This window comes from Choristoneura fumiferana, chromosome Z, assembly GCF_025370935.1.
Source record: "Choristoneura fumiferana chromosome Z, NRCan_CFum_1, whole genome shotgun sequence".
Classification (NCBI taxonomy): domain Eukaryota; kingdom Metazoa; phylum Arthropoda; class Insecta; order Lepidoptera; family Tortricidae; genus Choristoneura; species Choristoneura fumiferana.
In genome coordinates, this window is record NC_133472.1 from 2318968 (window position 1) to 2339010 (window position 20043).

A 20043-nucleotide genomic window follows, 5' to 3' on the forward strand; every position below is an offset into this window, starting at 1 on the left:
CTCGATATTTTTATGGTACTGTCTTAAGGTGTATTAAATATGATTTTAATCTAAACTTTGTTTTCACGCCCGTAATAACAGACTTTGAAAGCCATACTTAAAAACCTCACGCAACAGTGCGCCATCTAGTGAGACAAAAAACGATAGCCCTCATTCGTCGGTGATACTGCAATACCGCGTGACTGGTGGCAACGGAGCCTTAAGCTGCGCGTCCACTGCATCGGAATCGGAGCGTACAGAGCGGACGGATTTGTTGCTTTGTATGGGTTTCTATGTATGGCGCATTTCTGCGCCTTAGAACCATACAAAATAACAAATCCGTTCACTCATCATACAAACTATATACGTACTGCTGCACAGCCTCCTCTCAGAAAAATAAGACCATCACTGGGAATCGAACCCAGGTCCTCGGTAATCCGTACCGCGTGCTATACCGCTACACCACTGATGGTCAACGGTACCGACACGAATTTCCCCTATGCACCTCATATCTCAGCTTGTTTTGTTTCTTACTTAGTCACTTAAGCAGTGACGCTAGCGACATCTATGCCGTAGCTCTCATCGAGAAACTTTTTCGGCATTCCATTGGAACTAACCGCTCACCCGGACAAGAGATATCGTTACTATGCAATCAAATTAAGATTGTTATGCAATCAAAAAGATTCCAAAAAAACAATCTTAAATCCGTTCACTCCGTACGGTGCGTACGCTCCGATTCCACATTAGAGTATTTCTCATTAAAGTGTCCCGTCATGAGTTTTGTCAATAAATTATTAACACTAAGGACGAAATCATAAAGCATCCAAACATTTCTAGATGTCAGGAAAACGTCACGAAATCTTGTGAGAAAAAAAAACGTAATTTTGTAACTACATCGAAACTTTCTATTGGAGCCAACGACAAAGATTATCTGTCTTCTTAACACCTTTGCCATAAGTTTTTTTTATATATTTAAACACAATATTACTTATTTTTGTGTTGAAATAGCGTCAAGAAATATATATTCTTTTTTATAAGTGAACAACTGAAAATGGTCAACTTTTTGAGAATAGTCAAAAATGTACACAAATATTAGTAAGGTCGAATACAATATGGTACCAAATTATTTGAATTCCTTAAATATATGATTCATTTTTAAATGAATCCCTCATACTCATAGGTGAATCACATAAAACTATAATTATATTTATCTACATGCATATCATAACTCCCTATTATATGTTCAGAAACGACTATCAAATGGCCTTTATTAAGAAACCTGGTATCTGCGGGTGCATCTTAATGTTCACATTAAAGTACAGCGCATCTTAATGTTTACATTAAAGTATCGGTAATACTTTTTTTAACAATGCATATCTGTACATATTGTAGAAAACTTATGACATGCATGTAGATAATAATTATTAAGTATTTTTGGTAGCACATCTAAATTCGCGGGGGCCCGGGAAAGGTTTAGTCGTACCGGCGGGCAGGTCGCAGCTGGCGATGGCTTGGGCCAGCAGCGGCGAGTTGAACAGCTCCCAGTGCGGCTCAGGGGGCGCCGCCGCCGCCACCGGCAGCGCCGACAGGCACCGACGCAGCAGACATCCCTCCCACTCCCACTCCTACAAAAACATACACTGCTGAACAGACCTGGGTCGATCAACTTATGCTTGTACCTCGTTGCCATGGTTACGTCCACTGGACAACTCGAAGTCAATACGACAGGAGCATAAAACGAGCCATTCTACCCGAGACGTTCATATAGCCACGTCGAGGGGAAAATGGGATTAATGCTCAAGTTTCACATAAATTTTATGTCGCCTAGATCCAGCATTAATATGAACTTTACGAGCATGACAAGTGAAAAATATCTGTATTTAATTTAGGCAGAAGCACTTATGAATGTAAAAAAAAATCTACCACCGTTTGGAAATACGTCTGTAGAGAAGAATTCGGCAAGAAACTCACTCTTTAGAACCATGAGTTTTTATGTTATATCTGTGGTTAAAAATTTAATAAGCGTACATTTTTGTCTTAGTTACAAGCTCAATATTTTATGGAAGGTAGGATAGCATAATATAAGCATAATATATTATATTACAACAGGTTTTTAAGTAACTCTGCCACTGTAATGTCTTGGACAATGGGACAGAATAACAAAACAAACAAGAAATTGATGATTATTATGATATTATAACGCATCATATAAACCTCGATAAACCATAGAACCATCTATAATGTGGAGTACAGTTTTAGTTTATTTATTGATTCAATATAATATTACATCATAATTTTATCGATATTTAAAAAAAAACAAAAAGTTGTTAAGAATTAGTAAATAAGACAGATATATTTTTCTGTCAAACCAATTGTCATGCTTAGAATAATCACTAAAAAATTGCCGATGTCAAAAAGTCAAAGTCAAAATATCTTTATTCAATTTAGGCTATAACAAGCACTTATGAATGTCAAAAAAAATCTACCACGTGCACACGATGCTGTCGACATCGACACACACACACATATCGATATGATTATACAGTACGATTACTTTGGAGTTAAAACTTGACAAATGTGCGTGCCTTCAGTCAATTGTCAACTTTGAAGTCATACAAATAAAATAGTTTTTACATAATCTGTAGACGTGGGGTAGTGGGTAGCGGTATACTAAAAATGGCTTTATTTGTATGACGCCAAAGTTGAAAATTGACTGAAGGCACGCCCATCTGTCAAGTGTTAACTCTAATTAATCAAACTGTATCATATCGTTAATAATTCTATATCGATAAACATATCGATATTATCGAAAGTTCGATATTGCAACTCTGAGTCACAGCCCCTCACCTGGTCGGGGCGCGCGGGCTGCGCCAGCGCACGCAGCAGCGACTCGGCCGCGGCGTGCTGGCGCGCGGCGCACGCGGCGCCCGCCTCGCTCGCGCACGCGCGGAGCACCCACGAGCGGGACGAGAGCGTCGTCACCGACGCCGTCTGACAACATAAACCAGTTTTCTTCCAACTATGCTTTAATTTCATCATAACCGCACTAAATACCCAGCACAAAGCGGGACTTTTCTGCTCTAGAGCAGAAAAAATGCATAAAAATCCTTTATTGCATTGTTTTAATTTTTTTTTAATTGCAGCGCCAAAGAGTTAACACAAGTATTTTTGCTGTTAAATTAGCCTGCATAGTGTAAAAAAAATCTATGTTAGGTTGCTCAACCTGACGGTCTAATGAAATTTGACAGATCGCGTACAACGAATTGTTGCTACCAATCCTACCAAAAACTGTAAGTAAGCGTATATTAAAAAAAAAATGTGTGTTTGATTGGCCAACCTGGCGCCCATCTGAAATTTGACAGATCGCGGGTAATAATATCTGCTACTGGCTACTAACTCTGCCAAAAAAAATAAGAAATTAAAAAAAAAGAACAAATTGGCGGGAACCTTGCGAATTTTCCGTGGTCATTTTTTGAGAGTGCGAATGTAAACTTAAAAAAAGGAATCATCGAGTGCATGTTTTTTTTTTTCGACTACTATTCCTGTAATAGTTGAAAAAAAAAGCAGATTATGCACCTCGCATTAAGTAATTCATATTGCCCTCGTGCTTTTTAAAGCCCTCGCTGACGCTCGGGCTCCAAATCGGCACTCGGTGCAATAATAAATAACTTTCTGCTTGGTGCAACAATCTACTATTAAACATCATCATTCACTCAACAAACATCGATGACTCGTAAACTCCCAGGTCAAAATTTCGATTTATGACCATCAAACTTTATTTGAAATTACAAAAAGTCCTTACCTCAAATTTTAATGATTACCTCATCTAATTACCACAGATTTTAATGATTTCCACCTGGAGGGGCAGGACATACCTTGAACACCGGGATGCTGCTTTCTCCAGCAATTGAGTTTCCACGACACAGGAATTATTTGAAACGGCACAAAAATGTTCATTACCACTTCACTGCACAGATTTTAGAGGTTTTGAGAGTTTTTAATGGTATTTTGCGAATTAAGAGTTTATTTTTGCGTTTGTACAAAATTATAGCGTCATCTCGAGTCGTTTGTTTTCTTCGTTCTTGGTTCGAATTTCGGTGCCCAATGGTAGCGGGATAGGAAAGGAGGGATGTGTTGCCAGAGTATGGATGCGTTCATGTTAATGCGTGAGTGTGTGTGTGAGTTAAAATTAATTAAATATATTTAAAAAATAAACAAATAAATGGCGCAGCCAACTTCGGGGGGCCTAGAGGTTTCCTCTACATTGAGAACTAAAAATAATGCTTACTACTAGAGCGGTTGATAAACTTAAAACTAAGCGAGAACTTATGATTATTGCGTTGGTAGAGGACAGAGTCGAGTTATCGGACGTATATACGTCCCAGATGCGGTTTTAATTTTAGCAACACGAGTTATATTATCCTTTCCAGGAAAGACCTCTGAAACAATAGCCAGTGGCCAAAACATTGGGTGCGTATTGTCATCTTTGACAACAACAACCGTCCCTACACTCACAGGTTTTGAGGGTATATTCCATTTATCGCGTTGTTGAAGTGAAGTCAGGTACTCCATGCTCCAACGTTTCCAGTAGCTTTGAACTATTCTGCTCAAAAGCTGATAGCGTGTGAGTCTGTTATCTGTGAGGGTAGAGTCGATATTTTCAGCGGGTAAAAATTTAAGCGGAGTTATGTTTAAAAAATGATTTGGAGTTAGCGCGGTCAGATCAGAAGGGTCTGATGAAAGTATGCAAATTGGTCGGCTGTTTAACAGGCCTTCTATTTGTATTAAGATTGTATTAAATTCCTCATATGTGAGGATTTGACTGCCGATAGCTTTATATAAATGCGTCTTAACGCTTTTAATATTGACCTCGCTCAGCCCATTAAAATTTGGTCCATAAGGTGGGCTATGCTTAAATTGAACTCTATTTAGAGTGAGATAATGACTCAAATCATTTAGATAATTAGCGGATTGTATTATTGAGTAAATTTCATTTAATTTGCGTTTAGCGCCAATGAAGTTGGTGCCTCCGTCGCTGTACAATATAGAGACCGGACCTCTGCGTGAAATAAAGCGTTTGAACGCGTCAAGAAAGCAATCGGTACTTAGGTCTGAAACTAACTCTAAGTGAAGAGCTTTTGTCGTAAGACAAACGAATAAACATATATAAGCTTTGTGACTTTTAACACCACGTCGGCGGATATGCGTAATATAAAAGGGTCCAGCGTAGTCAACGGCAGTATGTACGAAAGCTTTGACTTGGGAGACTCTAATCGAAGGGAGATCTCCCATTGGAGGGTTTGTAATACGCGGTTTGAGTTTAAAACATAAGTTACAAGCGTGTACTCTTTGGCGAACTAAATTTCTGGCGGAAAGGATCCAATATTTTTGGCGAAGTAGAGCTAGTAATAGAGCGGGACCTGTGTGTAAATTTGACGCGTGATAGTGATCTACTAAAAGCGAAACTATGCGATTTTTAGCGGGTAGTAATATCGGATGCTTTTGATCGAAATCTAACTGAGAATGAGTAAGGCGACCACCTACTCTCAACAGATTTCGGTCGTCAAGAAAAGGGTTCAGTTTAATAATAGTTTTGCTTGGACAAATTTTATTATTTTTAATTGCGTTGATTTCTTGAGAAAACGCGTCAGTCTGAAGGTAGCGTATTGCGTAACATTCAGCGTGATCTAAATCAGTTATAGTGATAGAACCGCGTGAGTCGAGTAATTTTGAAAAGCGAAGTACGTATACTAGCGAGCGGATAAATTTTAACCAAGACGAGCAGCGTTCGGCGAGATCATGGATGAAGTGAGTATGGTCTATTGAATTTACATTTTGCGTAGGTAGAGATATAGTTTTAGATTCTTGTATTTCTGTAATTTCATTGTGATTAATCTTATGTTCTTTTACAGGCCAGGCGTCGACGGGAGCGGACAACCATTGCGGACCATGAAACCAGAAATCATTACTGATTAAACTTTTTGGAGTTACAGGGCGAGAAACGATATCAGCGGGATTTTCTACACCGCGAACGTGAAACCAGTGAGATGCGGGTAAATGTTCGTTTATCTGAGCGATGCGATTGGCTACAAAAGTGTGAAACTTATGCGCAGGTGAGTGTATCCAAGTAAGCGTTACTGTAGAGTCAGAGAATGCGTATATTTTATTTATGTTACAGCGCTTGCTGAGGACCGTGCGTACTGAGTCAATCAATTTTGCGAGTAATACGGCAGCGCAAAGTTCTAAGCGTGCGAGCGTTTTATTCGGAGTTGAAACCTTGGACTTAGAGGTGAGTAGTTTTACGGACTCTGCGGGTGAGTTATCATTTGAGTCAATTCGAACATATATGACAGCACCGTAGCATTTTTCGCTGGCGTCTGCGTAGCCGATCAATGAGATTCTATGAATAGAATTTATGCCTATGTGACGCGGTATTTTAAGTTCAGAGAGAAGCGGAAGTTCTTTGTGAAAATTTTCCCATTTGGAGACTATAGAATCAGGGACCTCATCATCCCAGTCGAGCTGCAATTTCCAGCATTCTTGTATTAGCAGCTTCATGTACGCGACAACTGGACTTATGAGACCGAGCGGATCGAATAAGCGTGCGGTAACTGAGAGAATCGAGCGTTTGGTACATTTTTGCGGTAAATCGATATTTATTTTAAATTGAAAATTATCGTCATTAGGCTGCCATTGCATACCTATGATTTTTGTATCAGCGTTGGGATCATCGTCAAACTTAACAACGAGAGGGCTTTTATGAGAAGTGGGAATGCGTGACATGAGTTCTTTGTCATTTGAGATCCATTTAACTAAATTGAAACCTCCAGATTTGAACATTGCAATCATTTCTTCATACGTTTTTTCAGCGTTGTCTAAGCTGTCAATAGAACTGACATAATCATCAACATACATATGGTTCTCAGTTTCATAAGCGGCAAGCGGATATGTGTCGCGACTGTCAGCGGCGAGCTGACGCACAACGCGCATAGCGAGGTAAGGCGAACTAGACACACCAAAACACACCCTATTGAATTGGTAGATCTCTATTGGCGAATCAGAGTCGAACCGAAACAAAATGCGTTGAAACGGATGGTGTTTAGGCGCGAGTTTCACTTGAAAATACATCTTTTCGATGTCAGCGGTTAGCGCGATTGAGAACATGCGGAGGTTGAGCAGCAGTTCGAAAATACTACTTTGTAGTATTGGACCTACATATAAAATGTCGTTAAGCGACTTGCCTGATGTGGTTTTACAGCCAGCATCGAGAACAACACGAGTTTTAGAAGTCTCTTTCTCTGGACGATAAACGGCTTTATGCGGAATGTAATAAACGTTATCATCTTGAAAATTATTTGGAACTTTAGACAAGTAACCTTGATCGATATATGTTTGTATAGTTGCGTTATAGTCGGCGCGTAAGTCACATGAGTCGAGTTTCTTTTCTAGGTTTAAAAAACGGCGTTTAGCTATAGCGTAAGAGTGTCCTAATTCCGAAGGTGAGTATTTGAAGGGAAGATCTACTGTGTATCTACCACTTTCATCGCGTGAGTAAGTACTTCGAAATATTTTTCACATGCTTCATCATCGGGACTGAAGTGTTTTTTATCGGGTACATTTTCTATTTCCCAAAAGCGGTGCGTTAATTGATCAAGCGAAAGCGACTCTGTTTGACAGAAAAACGTTTTGTCAGAGTTAGGCGCGGTTGTAGCGGGAACGTCATGCAAGAGTGTAGCAGGAGCGTTATGCGCGAGAATAGCGGGTGCGATAGGCGCGGGCGCGGATTTATTAGTTTTAGCGTTCGTATTTATTTCGAGATGCGATTGACTATTTAAATTAAGTGCGTTTGAGTTTTGCGGAGAAGAAAGAGAATTGTGCGAAGAAAAGAGAGTGTGAGCGTTTTGCGAGAGCGAATGAGTTACGTCAAAAGACTGCGTATGCGTTGAGTTTGCGGCGAACAGCGAGCGTGAGATACATTGGGCTTTACCCATGGCGACATATCCGAGAGTTGTTTCGATACCTACGACCGACGAGTTCGGTAAGGTCGATTTATTAGATCCGAGTAAAAGCGGGAATAATTCGTTGCCTATGAGACAATCGATTTCTCCAGGTGCGTAATAATATTCATCAGCCATTGGCAGATGCTGCAGATGCGTTAATTCCGTCCTATCAATTTCAGCGTTAGGCAAAAAGTCAGTAATTGTGTCAATAACACGAGCGTTTACTGTATAAAAACAGCGAGAGTCAAAACGTGAATAAATTTTGAATTGTGTTATTCCGAATGAGCGATTTTCAATTTGACCGATACCTTTAACTACCGACGGCGCGGGAGTTATTTTTAAATTTAAGCGTTCACAACAAGATTTTGTGATGAAATTACTCATTGACCCTGAGTCGAGAAATAAACGCATACGATTTACTTGATCGTTATTAAATACGTTTACAGACGCGGTTGGTAATAATACTGTAGTATCATTATTTAAAGCGCGCGCGGGAACAGTGACAGACATCGCCCGGTTGTTATCAAAGTTATCAACATTTGAAGTCTCGCGCCAAGAGGACGACTGCGCTTGATTGTCGTGAGTGCGAGCAGTATTCACTAGCGGCGGACGCGGCGGCTGCGAGTGCGAGTGAGACGGATAGCGAGCGCCAGCGCTAGCGACAGTGGCGTCGCCCGCTTGCGGCGGCGGCGAGGTGAACTGCGCTGTGCTTTGATAACGAGCCGGTGGGATGGTTTTATTATGATTTTGACTGATAACAGTATGTTGGAAATCAGCTGAGCGTTGAGGGCGATTTATATTGAAATTATTATTGTTGGTTTCATAGTGCAGCAGCGAGTGATGTTTGCGGTTACAACTGGAGCATTTGTTTGTCGATTTACAAGTATTTACATGGTGAAATCCTAAACAGTTTATACAAAAAGAGTGTTGACGAACAATATCGTTGCGAGTTTGCGTGTTTTGGTTTAAGAAATATTCACATTTAAATAGCGGGTGAGATGCGTTTGCGTTACATACTTTGCAATGTTGAAATTGCTGAGTTTGGAGGTTATGATTGTTGTCATATTTATGAGATACTTGAGGAGCTGCGATTTGAGAGTGGAATGCTTTAGTTTTATTTATTTGTGGTAATTGGGGAGTGGGTTTGCTAAATTGTTTGTTACTGGACTGAGTTGAGGATGGCGTTGGGCCATGTAACGCAGTGAGCTTAGATTGTTCACTTAAGAACTTTTTTAATTCAGCAAATTTGGGAATATCAATGTGTCTATGAGCTTGTTCAAATAGGTTCAGAGTTGATTTATCAAGTTTGCTTAAGGCAATATGCGTTATCATGAAATCTGCCAAATTATCAATTTGCAATTGTTGCAGAGCGGCTTCAGCTGTACAAAAGTTATCTAATAAATTATCAGCTGACTGACCAGGCCTTTGATTAATCATTTTATCCAAGTACATAGATGCTTGCACTCTTGTATCTTGGTATTTAGCTAGAAGAGCTTGCCAAATTATGTCATAATTTTGAGAGGTTGGAGTTATACCTGAGCAGACATTTAAGGCTTTTCCGGAGAGACACCCAATTAGATATTGAATCTTTTCAGCATTAGTTAATTGAGTATTGTTATGTATAACACTGCGGAAGTTTTCATAAAACACTGGCCATTTACCAGGAGTACCATCAAAACCTGTGAGTTGAAGCGGAGGCAATTTGATGTTAAAATTATTATTTTTATTTTGAACCTCAAGTTGCTGTCTCAGAGTAGTTTCCTTTTGCTTAATAAAACAGTACAACTCATCAAATGTATTGAGAATGCTATAACTCGGTTCTGCGGCTGGATTTTCTTTAAATTGTTCAATTAAAAGTTTATCAACCGTTTCTACATAGTCAGCTCGGGTCTTGTCTAGGGTTTGTGTCCTAGCAAGGAATTGAATGTGATAAGCGGGGTCAGAAACCTTTAAGCTTAGATTATACACTTCCTGAATAATGTGGAACAAACTTTGCTTTTTACTTTCAAGGAATTTAATCATAATATTTTCTTCACTTGAACTGGTGTATGCACTAGTTTTTTCTGTGCCTCCCATGATGAAGGTAAAATGCGATATTTATATTTAACAAAATAAGTGAGAAATAAGCACAAGTTCAAGATCGGAATGTGTATTAGGAACAAATATCTAGAAATTACTAGGAATAATAAGTTAGCGGTGCGTACATCAAGTATGGCGGGTAGGTATATGAGCGGTGCGTTGAGATTAATTATTATGAGAAATGAATATGAAATGCGTGAGTTAAACAGTAAGTAATACTTTTGTTATTTACTTAAACTGTTGTTATTGAGAAATAGTTGGTATTTACATAGAAATATAATGTTATTTGCGTGATTAAAACCAAACAAAGTTAGGCGAAGCGTGCGAGAAAAAATGGCGTAACTAACTTGAAAATGTGTTTTTGAGTATTTGAGTGAGTAAATGAGTAGCGTGTGTATATTGCGGAGGATATTAGGAGTGAGGGAAAGGATTTGGGATCGAAGGACCAGACTTGGAGGGGCAGGACATACCTTGAACACCGGGATGCTGCTTTCTCCAGCAATTGAGTTTCCACGACACAGGAATTATTTGAAACGGCACAAAAATGTTCATTACCACTTCACTGCACAGATTTTAGAGGTTTTGAGAGTTTTTAATGGTATTTTGCGAATTAAGAGTTTATTTTTGCGTTTGTACAAAATTATAGCGTCATCTCGAGTCGTTTGTTTTCTTCGTTCTTGGTTCGAATTTCGGTGCCCAATGGTAGCGGGATAGGAAAGGAGGGATGTGTTGCCAGAGTATGGATGCGTTCATGTTAATGCGTGAGTGTGTGTGTGAGTTAAAATTAATTAAATATATTTAAAAAATAAACAAATAAATGGCGCAGCCACCACCTTTTATTTATTCGAAACAATCGCAGTGGCTGAACGCGTCGAACCTTTGCCTGATAATTTTAGTTAATAACCTAATTAAAAACAAAACTTACACATGCGCATTACGGACGCGCCATTTTTGTAAAACTTTACGTTGTTTTGTTTTTATTTTTCAATTTTGTGTTATTAATTGTCTATATTCTCACAAATGTATTGAAAAACGTCGTATGATACACGGTTGGCAAGGTTATCTAAACTCTTGACGATTAAAACCCTCGCCTTGCGGCTCGGTTTTATCACTCGTCAACTTGTAAAACCTTCTTTCCAACCTCTTATCACAAATAAATAACTATTACTTCAATCCATGCGAGCATACAGCGCTCAAGATCTGCGTTCCATTTGATAACATTCGCCATAAACTCCCGCGGCCTTTTACGCTAGTGCAACGGCAGTTTCAGCGGTAGTGGTCGAAGGCGTTGCGGACTTTAAGTGGAACGTAGCCAGTGTTAGTATTAATACCATATACGGGACTTATCACGCTATTTTTACACAAGTAATATTTACCTCGACGTTTCGGCAACGTTACAGTTGCCGTGGTCACGAGTAGACTGAAGTGTGGGGTCACGAGTAGACTCAAGTCTGCCTAGGAGCGCGAACTACCCGCACTTGGTCACTTTTATTAGTCACCCTATCACACCGACACACAACACTAACAACGTCCGAACGTCCCTGTCGTGTCGTATCGTGAGTGAGAATCACGAAAGTTTAAAACGTTAGTTGAAAATACAAACTGAAATAATGATGCACAGAAAAAACAGAAAAATAAGACCAACACTGGGAATCGAACCCAGGTCCTCGGTAATCCGCACCGCGTGCCATACCGCTACACCACTGATGGTCCACCACCACTGGACTGGACTGGACTGGACTGGACTGGACTGGACTGGACTGGACTGGATGGACTGATGGTTGACCATCAGTGGTGTAGCGGTATGACCTGGACCTGGGTTCGATTCCCAGTGATGGTCTTATTTTTCTGTTTTTTCTGTGCATCTTTATTTCAGTCTGTATTTTCAATTTAGGTTTTACGGGATGACCGTAAAAGTAAAAATTTGGAATTGAAATAAAAAATACAAAAAAAAAAAAAGATTCCAAAAAACCAATCTTAAAACGTTAGTGTTAGTATTAGTGGCAGTCTGTACCTGCAGGTCGACCGTGGCGCGGACGTGTCGCGACAGGAAGTGGTCGCGGGCGCGCAGCAGCCGCAGTGCCGGCGCGGACGTGCTCGGACGCGCGCACAGCCAGTACACGAGACGGTAGCAGCTCTCGATCAGGTCGTCCGCTTGCCTGCGCGGTCAAAGGTCATTTCTAGTTTGACATACAATACAGATAATAGTGCATAATGTATTTCCGTCGAGAAACGTCAGGTCTCAATCGATACATCGGTTGTTCGATGCTAGACGGCGCTACCTAACGCAGTTTCAGACAAATATTGAAGGAAACGCACATAAAGTCCCAAGTGAAAGTACGAAGTTTTCTGATAAAATGAAAAATTTAACCCTCCCTCCGGAAAATTGCAACAAAAAGAAGCCCGCTTCCTAATCATCCATCCTTAAGTCACAACTAACCTCTCATTGCTGTTCTGTCCGGCGATATGCGCTTCCAGTAAATCCAGGATGGAGTGGAAGCAGGTCCGAGGATAGCCCGCCACGCCGGGCTCGTGCAAGGCGCTGCGGCTCACCTGGAATCATTACAAATCAATGAACTATAAACTTTGACGAACGGATAGCCAAGTGGTAAGAGAACCTGACCATAATCACTACACTATACTACACACCACCACTAACACTACACTTCATTAAACGCAACACAACCGTTCACCATGCTGTCAGATGTTAGTCTAACATTTGTGAGATTTGCGTGTTCTTAGTATGGAGGTGGATGAGCATGAATACACTCTTCGCACTGCACTGTTCTTTACTTCCGTTCGGTCCTCGACTTCCATACACCCCACAAACCAATACCGTAGAGCGGTATAACAACACAATATTCACAATTTACATATTCTGATGATTGCCGAGGAGCCGTTGGGCCAAGTTCGGTGCTGCGCTGGGCAAAGCGTGCTGTAGTATTGACACTACAGCTTCCTTGGCTCTTTGCCCTTCATTGCTCTTTGCTTTCGGTCAGTCCTCGGCTTCCAGACACGCATCAAACCAATACAGTAGAGCGGTATAACAACACAGTGTTCACAATTTTCATATTCTGATGATTGCCGAGGAGCCGATGGGCCAAGTTCTGGGCTGGGCTGGGTAGAGCGTGCTGCAGTAAAACTATTACAGCTTCTTTGGCTCTTCAAACTGCACCGCTCGTTGCTTCAAGCCACTTAGCCTCCCAAAACACTCCACACTAATGTAGTAGAACGGTATAACAACACAGTATTCACAATTCCCGTATTCTGATGATTGTCGAGCAGTCGTTGGGCCAAGTTCGGTGCTGCGCTGGGCAAAGCGTGCTGTATTGACACTACAGCTTCCTTGGCTCTTCGCACTTAATTGCTCTTTACTTTCGGTCAGTCCTCGGCTTCCAGACACCCCTCAAACCAATACAGTAGAGCGGTATAACAACACAGTGTTCACAATTTCTGTTTTTGATGATTGTGGGCAAAGTTTGGTGCTGCGTTGGGTAGATCGTGCTGCAGTGAAATTATTACAGCATCTTCGGCTCTTCACACTGCACCGCTCGTTGCTTCCACTCAGTCCGTAGCCAAATCACTCTATACAAATCAATACAGTAAAGAGGTATAACAACACTATACTCACATCCTCAGTATTCTGATAGCCGAGCAGCCAGTGGGCCAAGTTCGGTGCTGCGCTGGGCAAAGTGTGCTGTAGTATCGACACCACAGCTTCTTTGGCTTTTCGTACTGCGCCGCTCGTTGCCTCCGGCCACTCCTCGGCCTCCAGACACTCCACGAAGCAGTGCCTATGGGAAATAAAACATGGAACTACAACAATGATACAAAACTTAGAATTCGATCATGCCTGGCGACTAGTTGTTATTAATTGACTTATTGCTGGCTTGTATGAGGTCTTGATAACACTTCTGGGAACTCTGGTCATATTTTTTCACGGTTACAAAAAATACGCGTAAAACGAAAAGGGGGTTAAATGGTTCCCTACATCCTAATGGGGATTATTACTTCAGTAATAGGGAGATGCTGTGAGTATCACCGTTGGGGTCACTAAATTTGTATGGGGCGCGGGAGCAACACTTTAGGTGAAGTATTGTGAAGTTGAAGAAGAAGAAAGAAGAAGATGACGCGTTAACAGCGTCCGCGGCCGACGGATATTCAATATCAACAAACATCGGTGATTCGTGGCACCAGTGACGAGACAAAATCAGAGTAAAAGTGTCTTTTGTTATCGTTTTAAAATAAAAAAAAACTCATTTTTACTACCGAGACTGCATCCAGAAGGTAAACTTGTTAAAATAGTATTATCAGATTACAAATTCTTTACAAGGGCGGATTATTAGTCTGTTAATCACTTAATGGCCACGAGTCGATCATTAACTACTTAACCCCTGGCATGTTTAGGACGCGGATCCATGCAAAATATATATTTTACTAGCTTTTGCCCGCGGCTTCGCCTGCGTGGAATCCGGTTATCGCGCGCTGTTCCCTCCGGAACTTTGCATTTTCCCGGGATAAAAAGAAACCAATGTCACTCTCTGGCCCATAAACTATCTCTGTGCCAAAAATCACGTCGATCCGTCGCTCCGTTTCGACGTGAAAGACGGACAAACATACAAACACACACACTTTCGCATTTATAATATTAATATGGATTCAAAACAGCAGAATCTGTGCTTATTAAAACGAGCAGGCGGGTCACCTAAATGAACTTGAATGTAGTATTTGTTTTAGTTCCCGCATACGAGGGTTAATGGCTACGAGTCACCTGTTTGATCATCACATCATCAGCAGTGGGTGGATGACAGATGCAATTTACGTCAAAATAATGTCGAACGATATACGTAATATGGATATGACTACGATTGGTTTAAAAAGGAGAACATAATTAAAGAATAGTTCGATAATTTTATTGTTTTGTTTCTGGGCCCGCGTGGGAACTATGGCCCAAGCCCTCTTGTTCTGAGAGGAGGAATGTACCCAGCAGTGGGACGTATATAAGCTGGGATAATGATGATGATGTTTCTTTATTGTTTTCTCGTTGTATAGTAAGTAATCGTATTTCTATCTATATTACATATTTTCAGTGCATTCCTTTTATAGTTCGCTATCCACTTATGTAGGGAAAATTACCTCTTTACATCTACAGATATGAGGTGCGTATTCGTTCGTAGGATACTTCACCATTGTTAGTAACATTATCACCATCACTCCTCAGATCAAATAAAAACTAAAGATAGGGCGCTGCGAACAACGAAGTGAGGCCGGTCAAACTACACCAATCCGTGTGCTAACGCAGTGGCACGCACACACTTGCAACCAAACTACACCAAAACCTTATTACTTAACATAAAACGTCAACACTAGTGTTGTCATTATAATATTGTAGTTACCCTAATAGGTATTGGGTAAAAGCCGCCTATTATTAATTCTATTCTTTATTAACACGGCTTAAAACGGCTTATTTGATCTGAGCATCACTCAAACTTATATAATTGTTTATACAAAAAGATTAATCGAAGTTTAATATGTCTTATCCATCCTATGCTTTCGTCACCATATAGCATCCATCATCCACCCTTTAATCATCAGGCACTTACCTCAGGTCCCGTCCGGCCAGATGCGACGCACGCGCACTCAGATGCCGCGCAGCCGCCGGCGCAAGTAACGCGCGCGACAAAAGCGCGGCGGCACGCGACGCACACGCCGGCAGCGTCGCCGTGTGCTGTAGTATGCGGCAGCACGTGGTCAGACGGTCCTCGGTGTCCACTTCCGGCTCTGGGATAATTCAAGTGGGGGTCAATTACCTTTCTAGTGCAGCTTGTTGTCATGGCAACGTCTCCAGAGTTACTCACTAAGAGTATGATTTTATGGGGTACAAATTGAGTTGTGACAGTTTTAGGGCAATTCCTTCATGGCTCATCATGGCGGAATGTTCATGGATTTTTTATGACCTGTCATAGTAACTTCTCTTTTATCGACTCTACCTAAATAATGTCGATATATTAGACTTTAAATTAGATTGTCGTAAACTTATCATGTTTGTCACGTTCGATTTTAATGAAAATTTGCACTTTAAAGTTGAATATTTCGCAAACAAATCACTGAATCGAAAAATCGTCTTAGCAAAGCCCTAACGATATCAAACGATACCCCACACTAAAGGGTTGGATGAGAAAAAAAACACCACCACTTTACGCCTACGGGAGGTACCGTAAAAACATTTTTTTATTTTTATTGTACCATTTTGTCGGCATAGTTTACATATATATCCGTGCAAAATTACAGCTTTCTAGCATTGATAGACCCTGAGCAAAGCCGCGGACGGACAGATAGACAGATAAGGCGAAACTATAAGGGTTCCGGTTTTGCCATTTTGGCTCCGGAACCCTAAAAATTGATTCACGCGACATAACACACCAGTGGGTCACTCTTTTACAAAAGTTGAAAAACCCTCAACATTGTCATTACGATGTTAAGAAGGGGCTGTTTCACCACCCATTGATTCATTTAATTTGACGGATAAACGTGATGCCGTCTCCGTCTATTCGAACAAAACAAACAGAGACGGCATCACATTTAGCCGTAGTGGTGAAGCAGGGGGTAAATACGTTAAAATATCTCAAAACTAGCTGACTGCTTTTGTCTGCGTCTTCTTTCGCGTTAAATTTATAAAAAAAGGCAAAGAAGACTTGGTCCGCACTGCCTCATATATCACACGTCCGCCCCGCTGTTTCCACTAAGCTGTGCTGAGCGAAGACAGGCAAATAAAGCGTTCCTATTGGTTCATAACAAGCACATTCCTCGCAAAGCATCCTCGCCCATCCCTGACAGGAAACGCTGCATAAGTGTATAAACTCACCGAGTATAAGCTTGGACAGTCCAAGGATGAGGACGGAGCGGCCCGCCTCGTTGGCAGCCGTCACCAACGCCCTCTCCAGGAACAGAGCTCGCTCCAATATCTGGAGCACTCTGGAGATGCACTCCTCTAGGTATTCCTGAGAAACACAACATCATTATACCCGTTATCTAACGCTCTTGGGGACAAGCTAAAATAGTGGTTGCTTCACATAGTTAGTTTATTCATTACTAGCTTTTACCCGCATCTTTCATTTTTTTCAAGGGATGAATCCCTTTACCTGAAAAGTAAATCCATAAGTATCTAGGCTTATCTATGGTATCTGTCACGCAGGGCCCGATTACGAAGTGCAAAATTCGACCTTCGTATCTTGCCGTCCCGCTGACGCTTATATTATTTGATACGAGAGTGAGAGGGACGGAACGACACGAACTTCGATTTTCTAATTTCGTAGTACCCCCCGCAGGTCGCAGCGGTCGCAGCTAGCGGGGGGAAGTCGGACGGCGACGGCTCGTACCGCTCCAGTCAGAGGGTTACGTTGACGATCACATAGGGTCGTTAGTGTGTCACTGACCTCCCCGCCCTGCGGCTGCGCGGCCAACAGCTCCGGCGCCTGATCCAGCGTACGCAGCATCAGCCGTAGCAGCTCAGTATTGGCGTGCAGCTGCGTCAGTATGCGGTAGCCGGGCGGCGGCGCGCTCGCCGGCTCCCGGTCTAGCGGGGGGAAGTCGGACGGCGACGGCTCGTATTGCTCCAGCCAGATGGTGAACAGTTGGAAGCAGAGGGACAGGATCTGGGAAAATACGGACACGATTCAACATAGTTCACGATATACAGGGTGGAAAAATCGAATGCCACATGGATGGCAACTACCTTAAGTATTGTAAATAACACATTTTGTGTAAGGGAGACTTTCCTTCGTTTTTTAAAACAATAAAAACTGCATTTAAGGATTTATGAAAAATCGCTTGCCTCAGTCGAGACTCGAACCGGTCAAATGTGACAAAAAATAATGTGCTGTATTTTATGATGCAGATCGAAAGGGTTACTGATAAGGTTCATTTTTTCTCTAAATAACAAATACAATCAGAATAACGGAAGGCCATGAAAATTGTAAACGAAAAATTAAAACACACAAAATAAAACAATATTCATTTAATAACCTTACTAAAACCTTTCGAAAATGGAATAAACACAATTCGAAAAAAAAAGAAAAGAATGCGTTCAACAAGTCGGGCATTATTTGTTTTAAATTAAAAAGATTGCACTTAGAAAAACAAAAACGGTTCGTTAAAATGTTCCATTTTTAAAAATTTACCTATCCTAGCTACTATGATGACTAGAGAATAATTGATGCAATTTTCCTATCAAAGGAAGTAGGTTACTAAAGTGGCATTAGTAATCGCAACTAAAGTGATAAGTAAACATAAGTGTAGCTCATCATTATCATGTCATTTAAACGTCTTTATTTTGCTTGTATTCCAGGGATTACGTCTTAATTCACGTGACGGGTGAAATCAAATTTAAAAGGTAATTGTTAGTTTTCATGGCCTTCCGTTATTCTGATTGTATTTGTTATTTAGAGAAAAATGAACCTTATCAGTAACCCTTTCGATCTGCATCATAAAATACAGCACATTATTTTTTGTCACATTTGACCGGTTCGAGTCTCGACTGAGGCAAGCGATTTTTCATAAATCCTTAAATGCAGTTTTTATTGTTTTAAAAAACGAAGGAAAGTCTCCCTTACACAAAATGTGTTATTTACAATACTTAAGGTAGTTGCCATCCATGTGGCATTCGATTTTTCCACCCTGTAGTTAAAGCCCGAGCATAGTTCGTCCAATAACGGATTAGGTGTACGCGAGCCGTTACTAACTGTATCTCTAAAGCTTTGGTTTCCTAGGATTAGCGGTGCCGCAACAAAGCGGTTAATGACGTCACCAGAACGTTGTCCATGTAAACAAAATGGCGCGGTTTCCTAGAGAGCGGTAATTGACACCTAGACAACCTTGTAGTTTTTAACCCGGGCTTAAGGGTGGTTACCTGCCGCCGCTGTCCGGGCCTCTTGTAGGTCCGATGCGGCGCCGGCAGCGCAATCCGGCCGCACACGTATTCAACGTAGGGCTCCAAGCCGGCCGGGCGCGCGCCGGCGCCCAGCGCCCGCGGCAGCGGCGCCGCCGAGCACAGAGATATGAGGAGTTTCAGGAACGCCACAGTTAGGGGGTATTCCTCCATTCGGGACTCGATCTGAAAGAAAAGAAAGAATGAGTTTTTTGTTGGCAAATTTATTTTCTATACAACAACAACAACACGACAACAATACAATCTTTTAATGCTGACTGTCCTGCATTGTCATCCTGTTTTCCGTACGTTTCAAGTCGATGCTAATAAGCGTTGAGGAGTTCCGTCCCGCGGAGACGATCCTTGCCCGAACACCTTGGTATTCATCTTGAAGATGTCACTACTTGATAGATTATTGCATTGTCACAAGATACGAGTATACCATAAGTATGCTAGCCAGCAAATTCATACAAAATCGGGAATCGGAGCGAGGAAGCGGGGCGAAAAAACGAGCGCCAGCTGGGAAGCTCCGCGAATGGAAAAACAGTCTGCAACTTTACTCCGCTCCGCATTACTTTCTCGCTCCGCTCCGCCTCCGCAACCCCGCTCCGCATTACTTTCTCGCACCGCTTGGATACAATGGAGCTCCGTGCCTATGGACAGGGACAGTTCGCATCTCCGCTCCGTGTTACCCCCTCAATAAGCCTAAACCACTCATACACTCATGTCGTCTACAAAGATGGCTGTACCTCATTAAATTAAACCACCCATACACACATGTCGTCTACGTATATGGCAGTACCTCGTTAAGTTCAGCGTTGAGGGCCCGCTTGTCCCGGTCCGCGGAGACGAGCTGCGCAGCTTCCAGGGCCGCCCAGACGCGGCCCGCGGTCGCCGGCGTGCCGCCGAGGGCCGCTAGCGTCGTACAGAGCTCTGCCTTCAGCTCGATCGGTATGTGGCAGCACATGAGACCTGAGGGAAAGTATACCTTAAGCACTGCCATTCTTAGAAAAGGTCTATACCCAGCAGATCAAAGCATTGTGAATTGATGGCAAAAAA

The 20043-nt window shown here is 41.7% G+C and overlaps 1 protein-coding gene across 1 annotated transcript in view; it reads right to left on the minus strand.

Moving 5' to 3' along the window:
- Positions 1-20043, minus strand: part of Nup205 (nuclear pore complex protein Nup205) — a 60611-nt gene that overhangs the window by 15412 nt on the left and 25156 nt on the right. The window contains exons 15-24 of the mRNA XM_074096489.1: positions 19787-19956; positions 18967-19170; positions 17495-17713; positions 16924-17059; positions 15662-15839; positions 13690-13852; positions 12499-12611; positions 12073-12217; positions 2827-2970; positions 1463-1604 (exon numbers count right to left, since the gene is read on the minus strand). Of these exons, the coding sequence (XP_073952590.1) occupies positions 1463-1604; positions 2827-2970; positions 12073-12217; positions 12499-12611; positions 13690-13852; positions 15662-15839; positions 16924-17059; positions 17495-17713; positions 18967-19170; positions 19787-19956 (1614 nt within the window). The remainder of the gene's footprint in view (positions 1-1462; positions 1605-2826; positions 2971-12072; positions 12218-12498; positions 12612-13689; positions 13853-15661; positions 15840-16923; positions 17060-17494; positions 17714-18966; positions 19171-19786; positions 19957-20043) is intronic.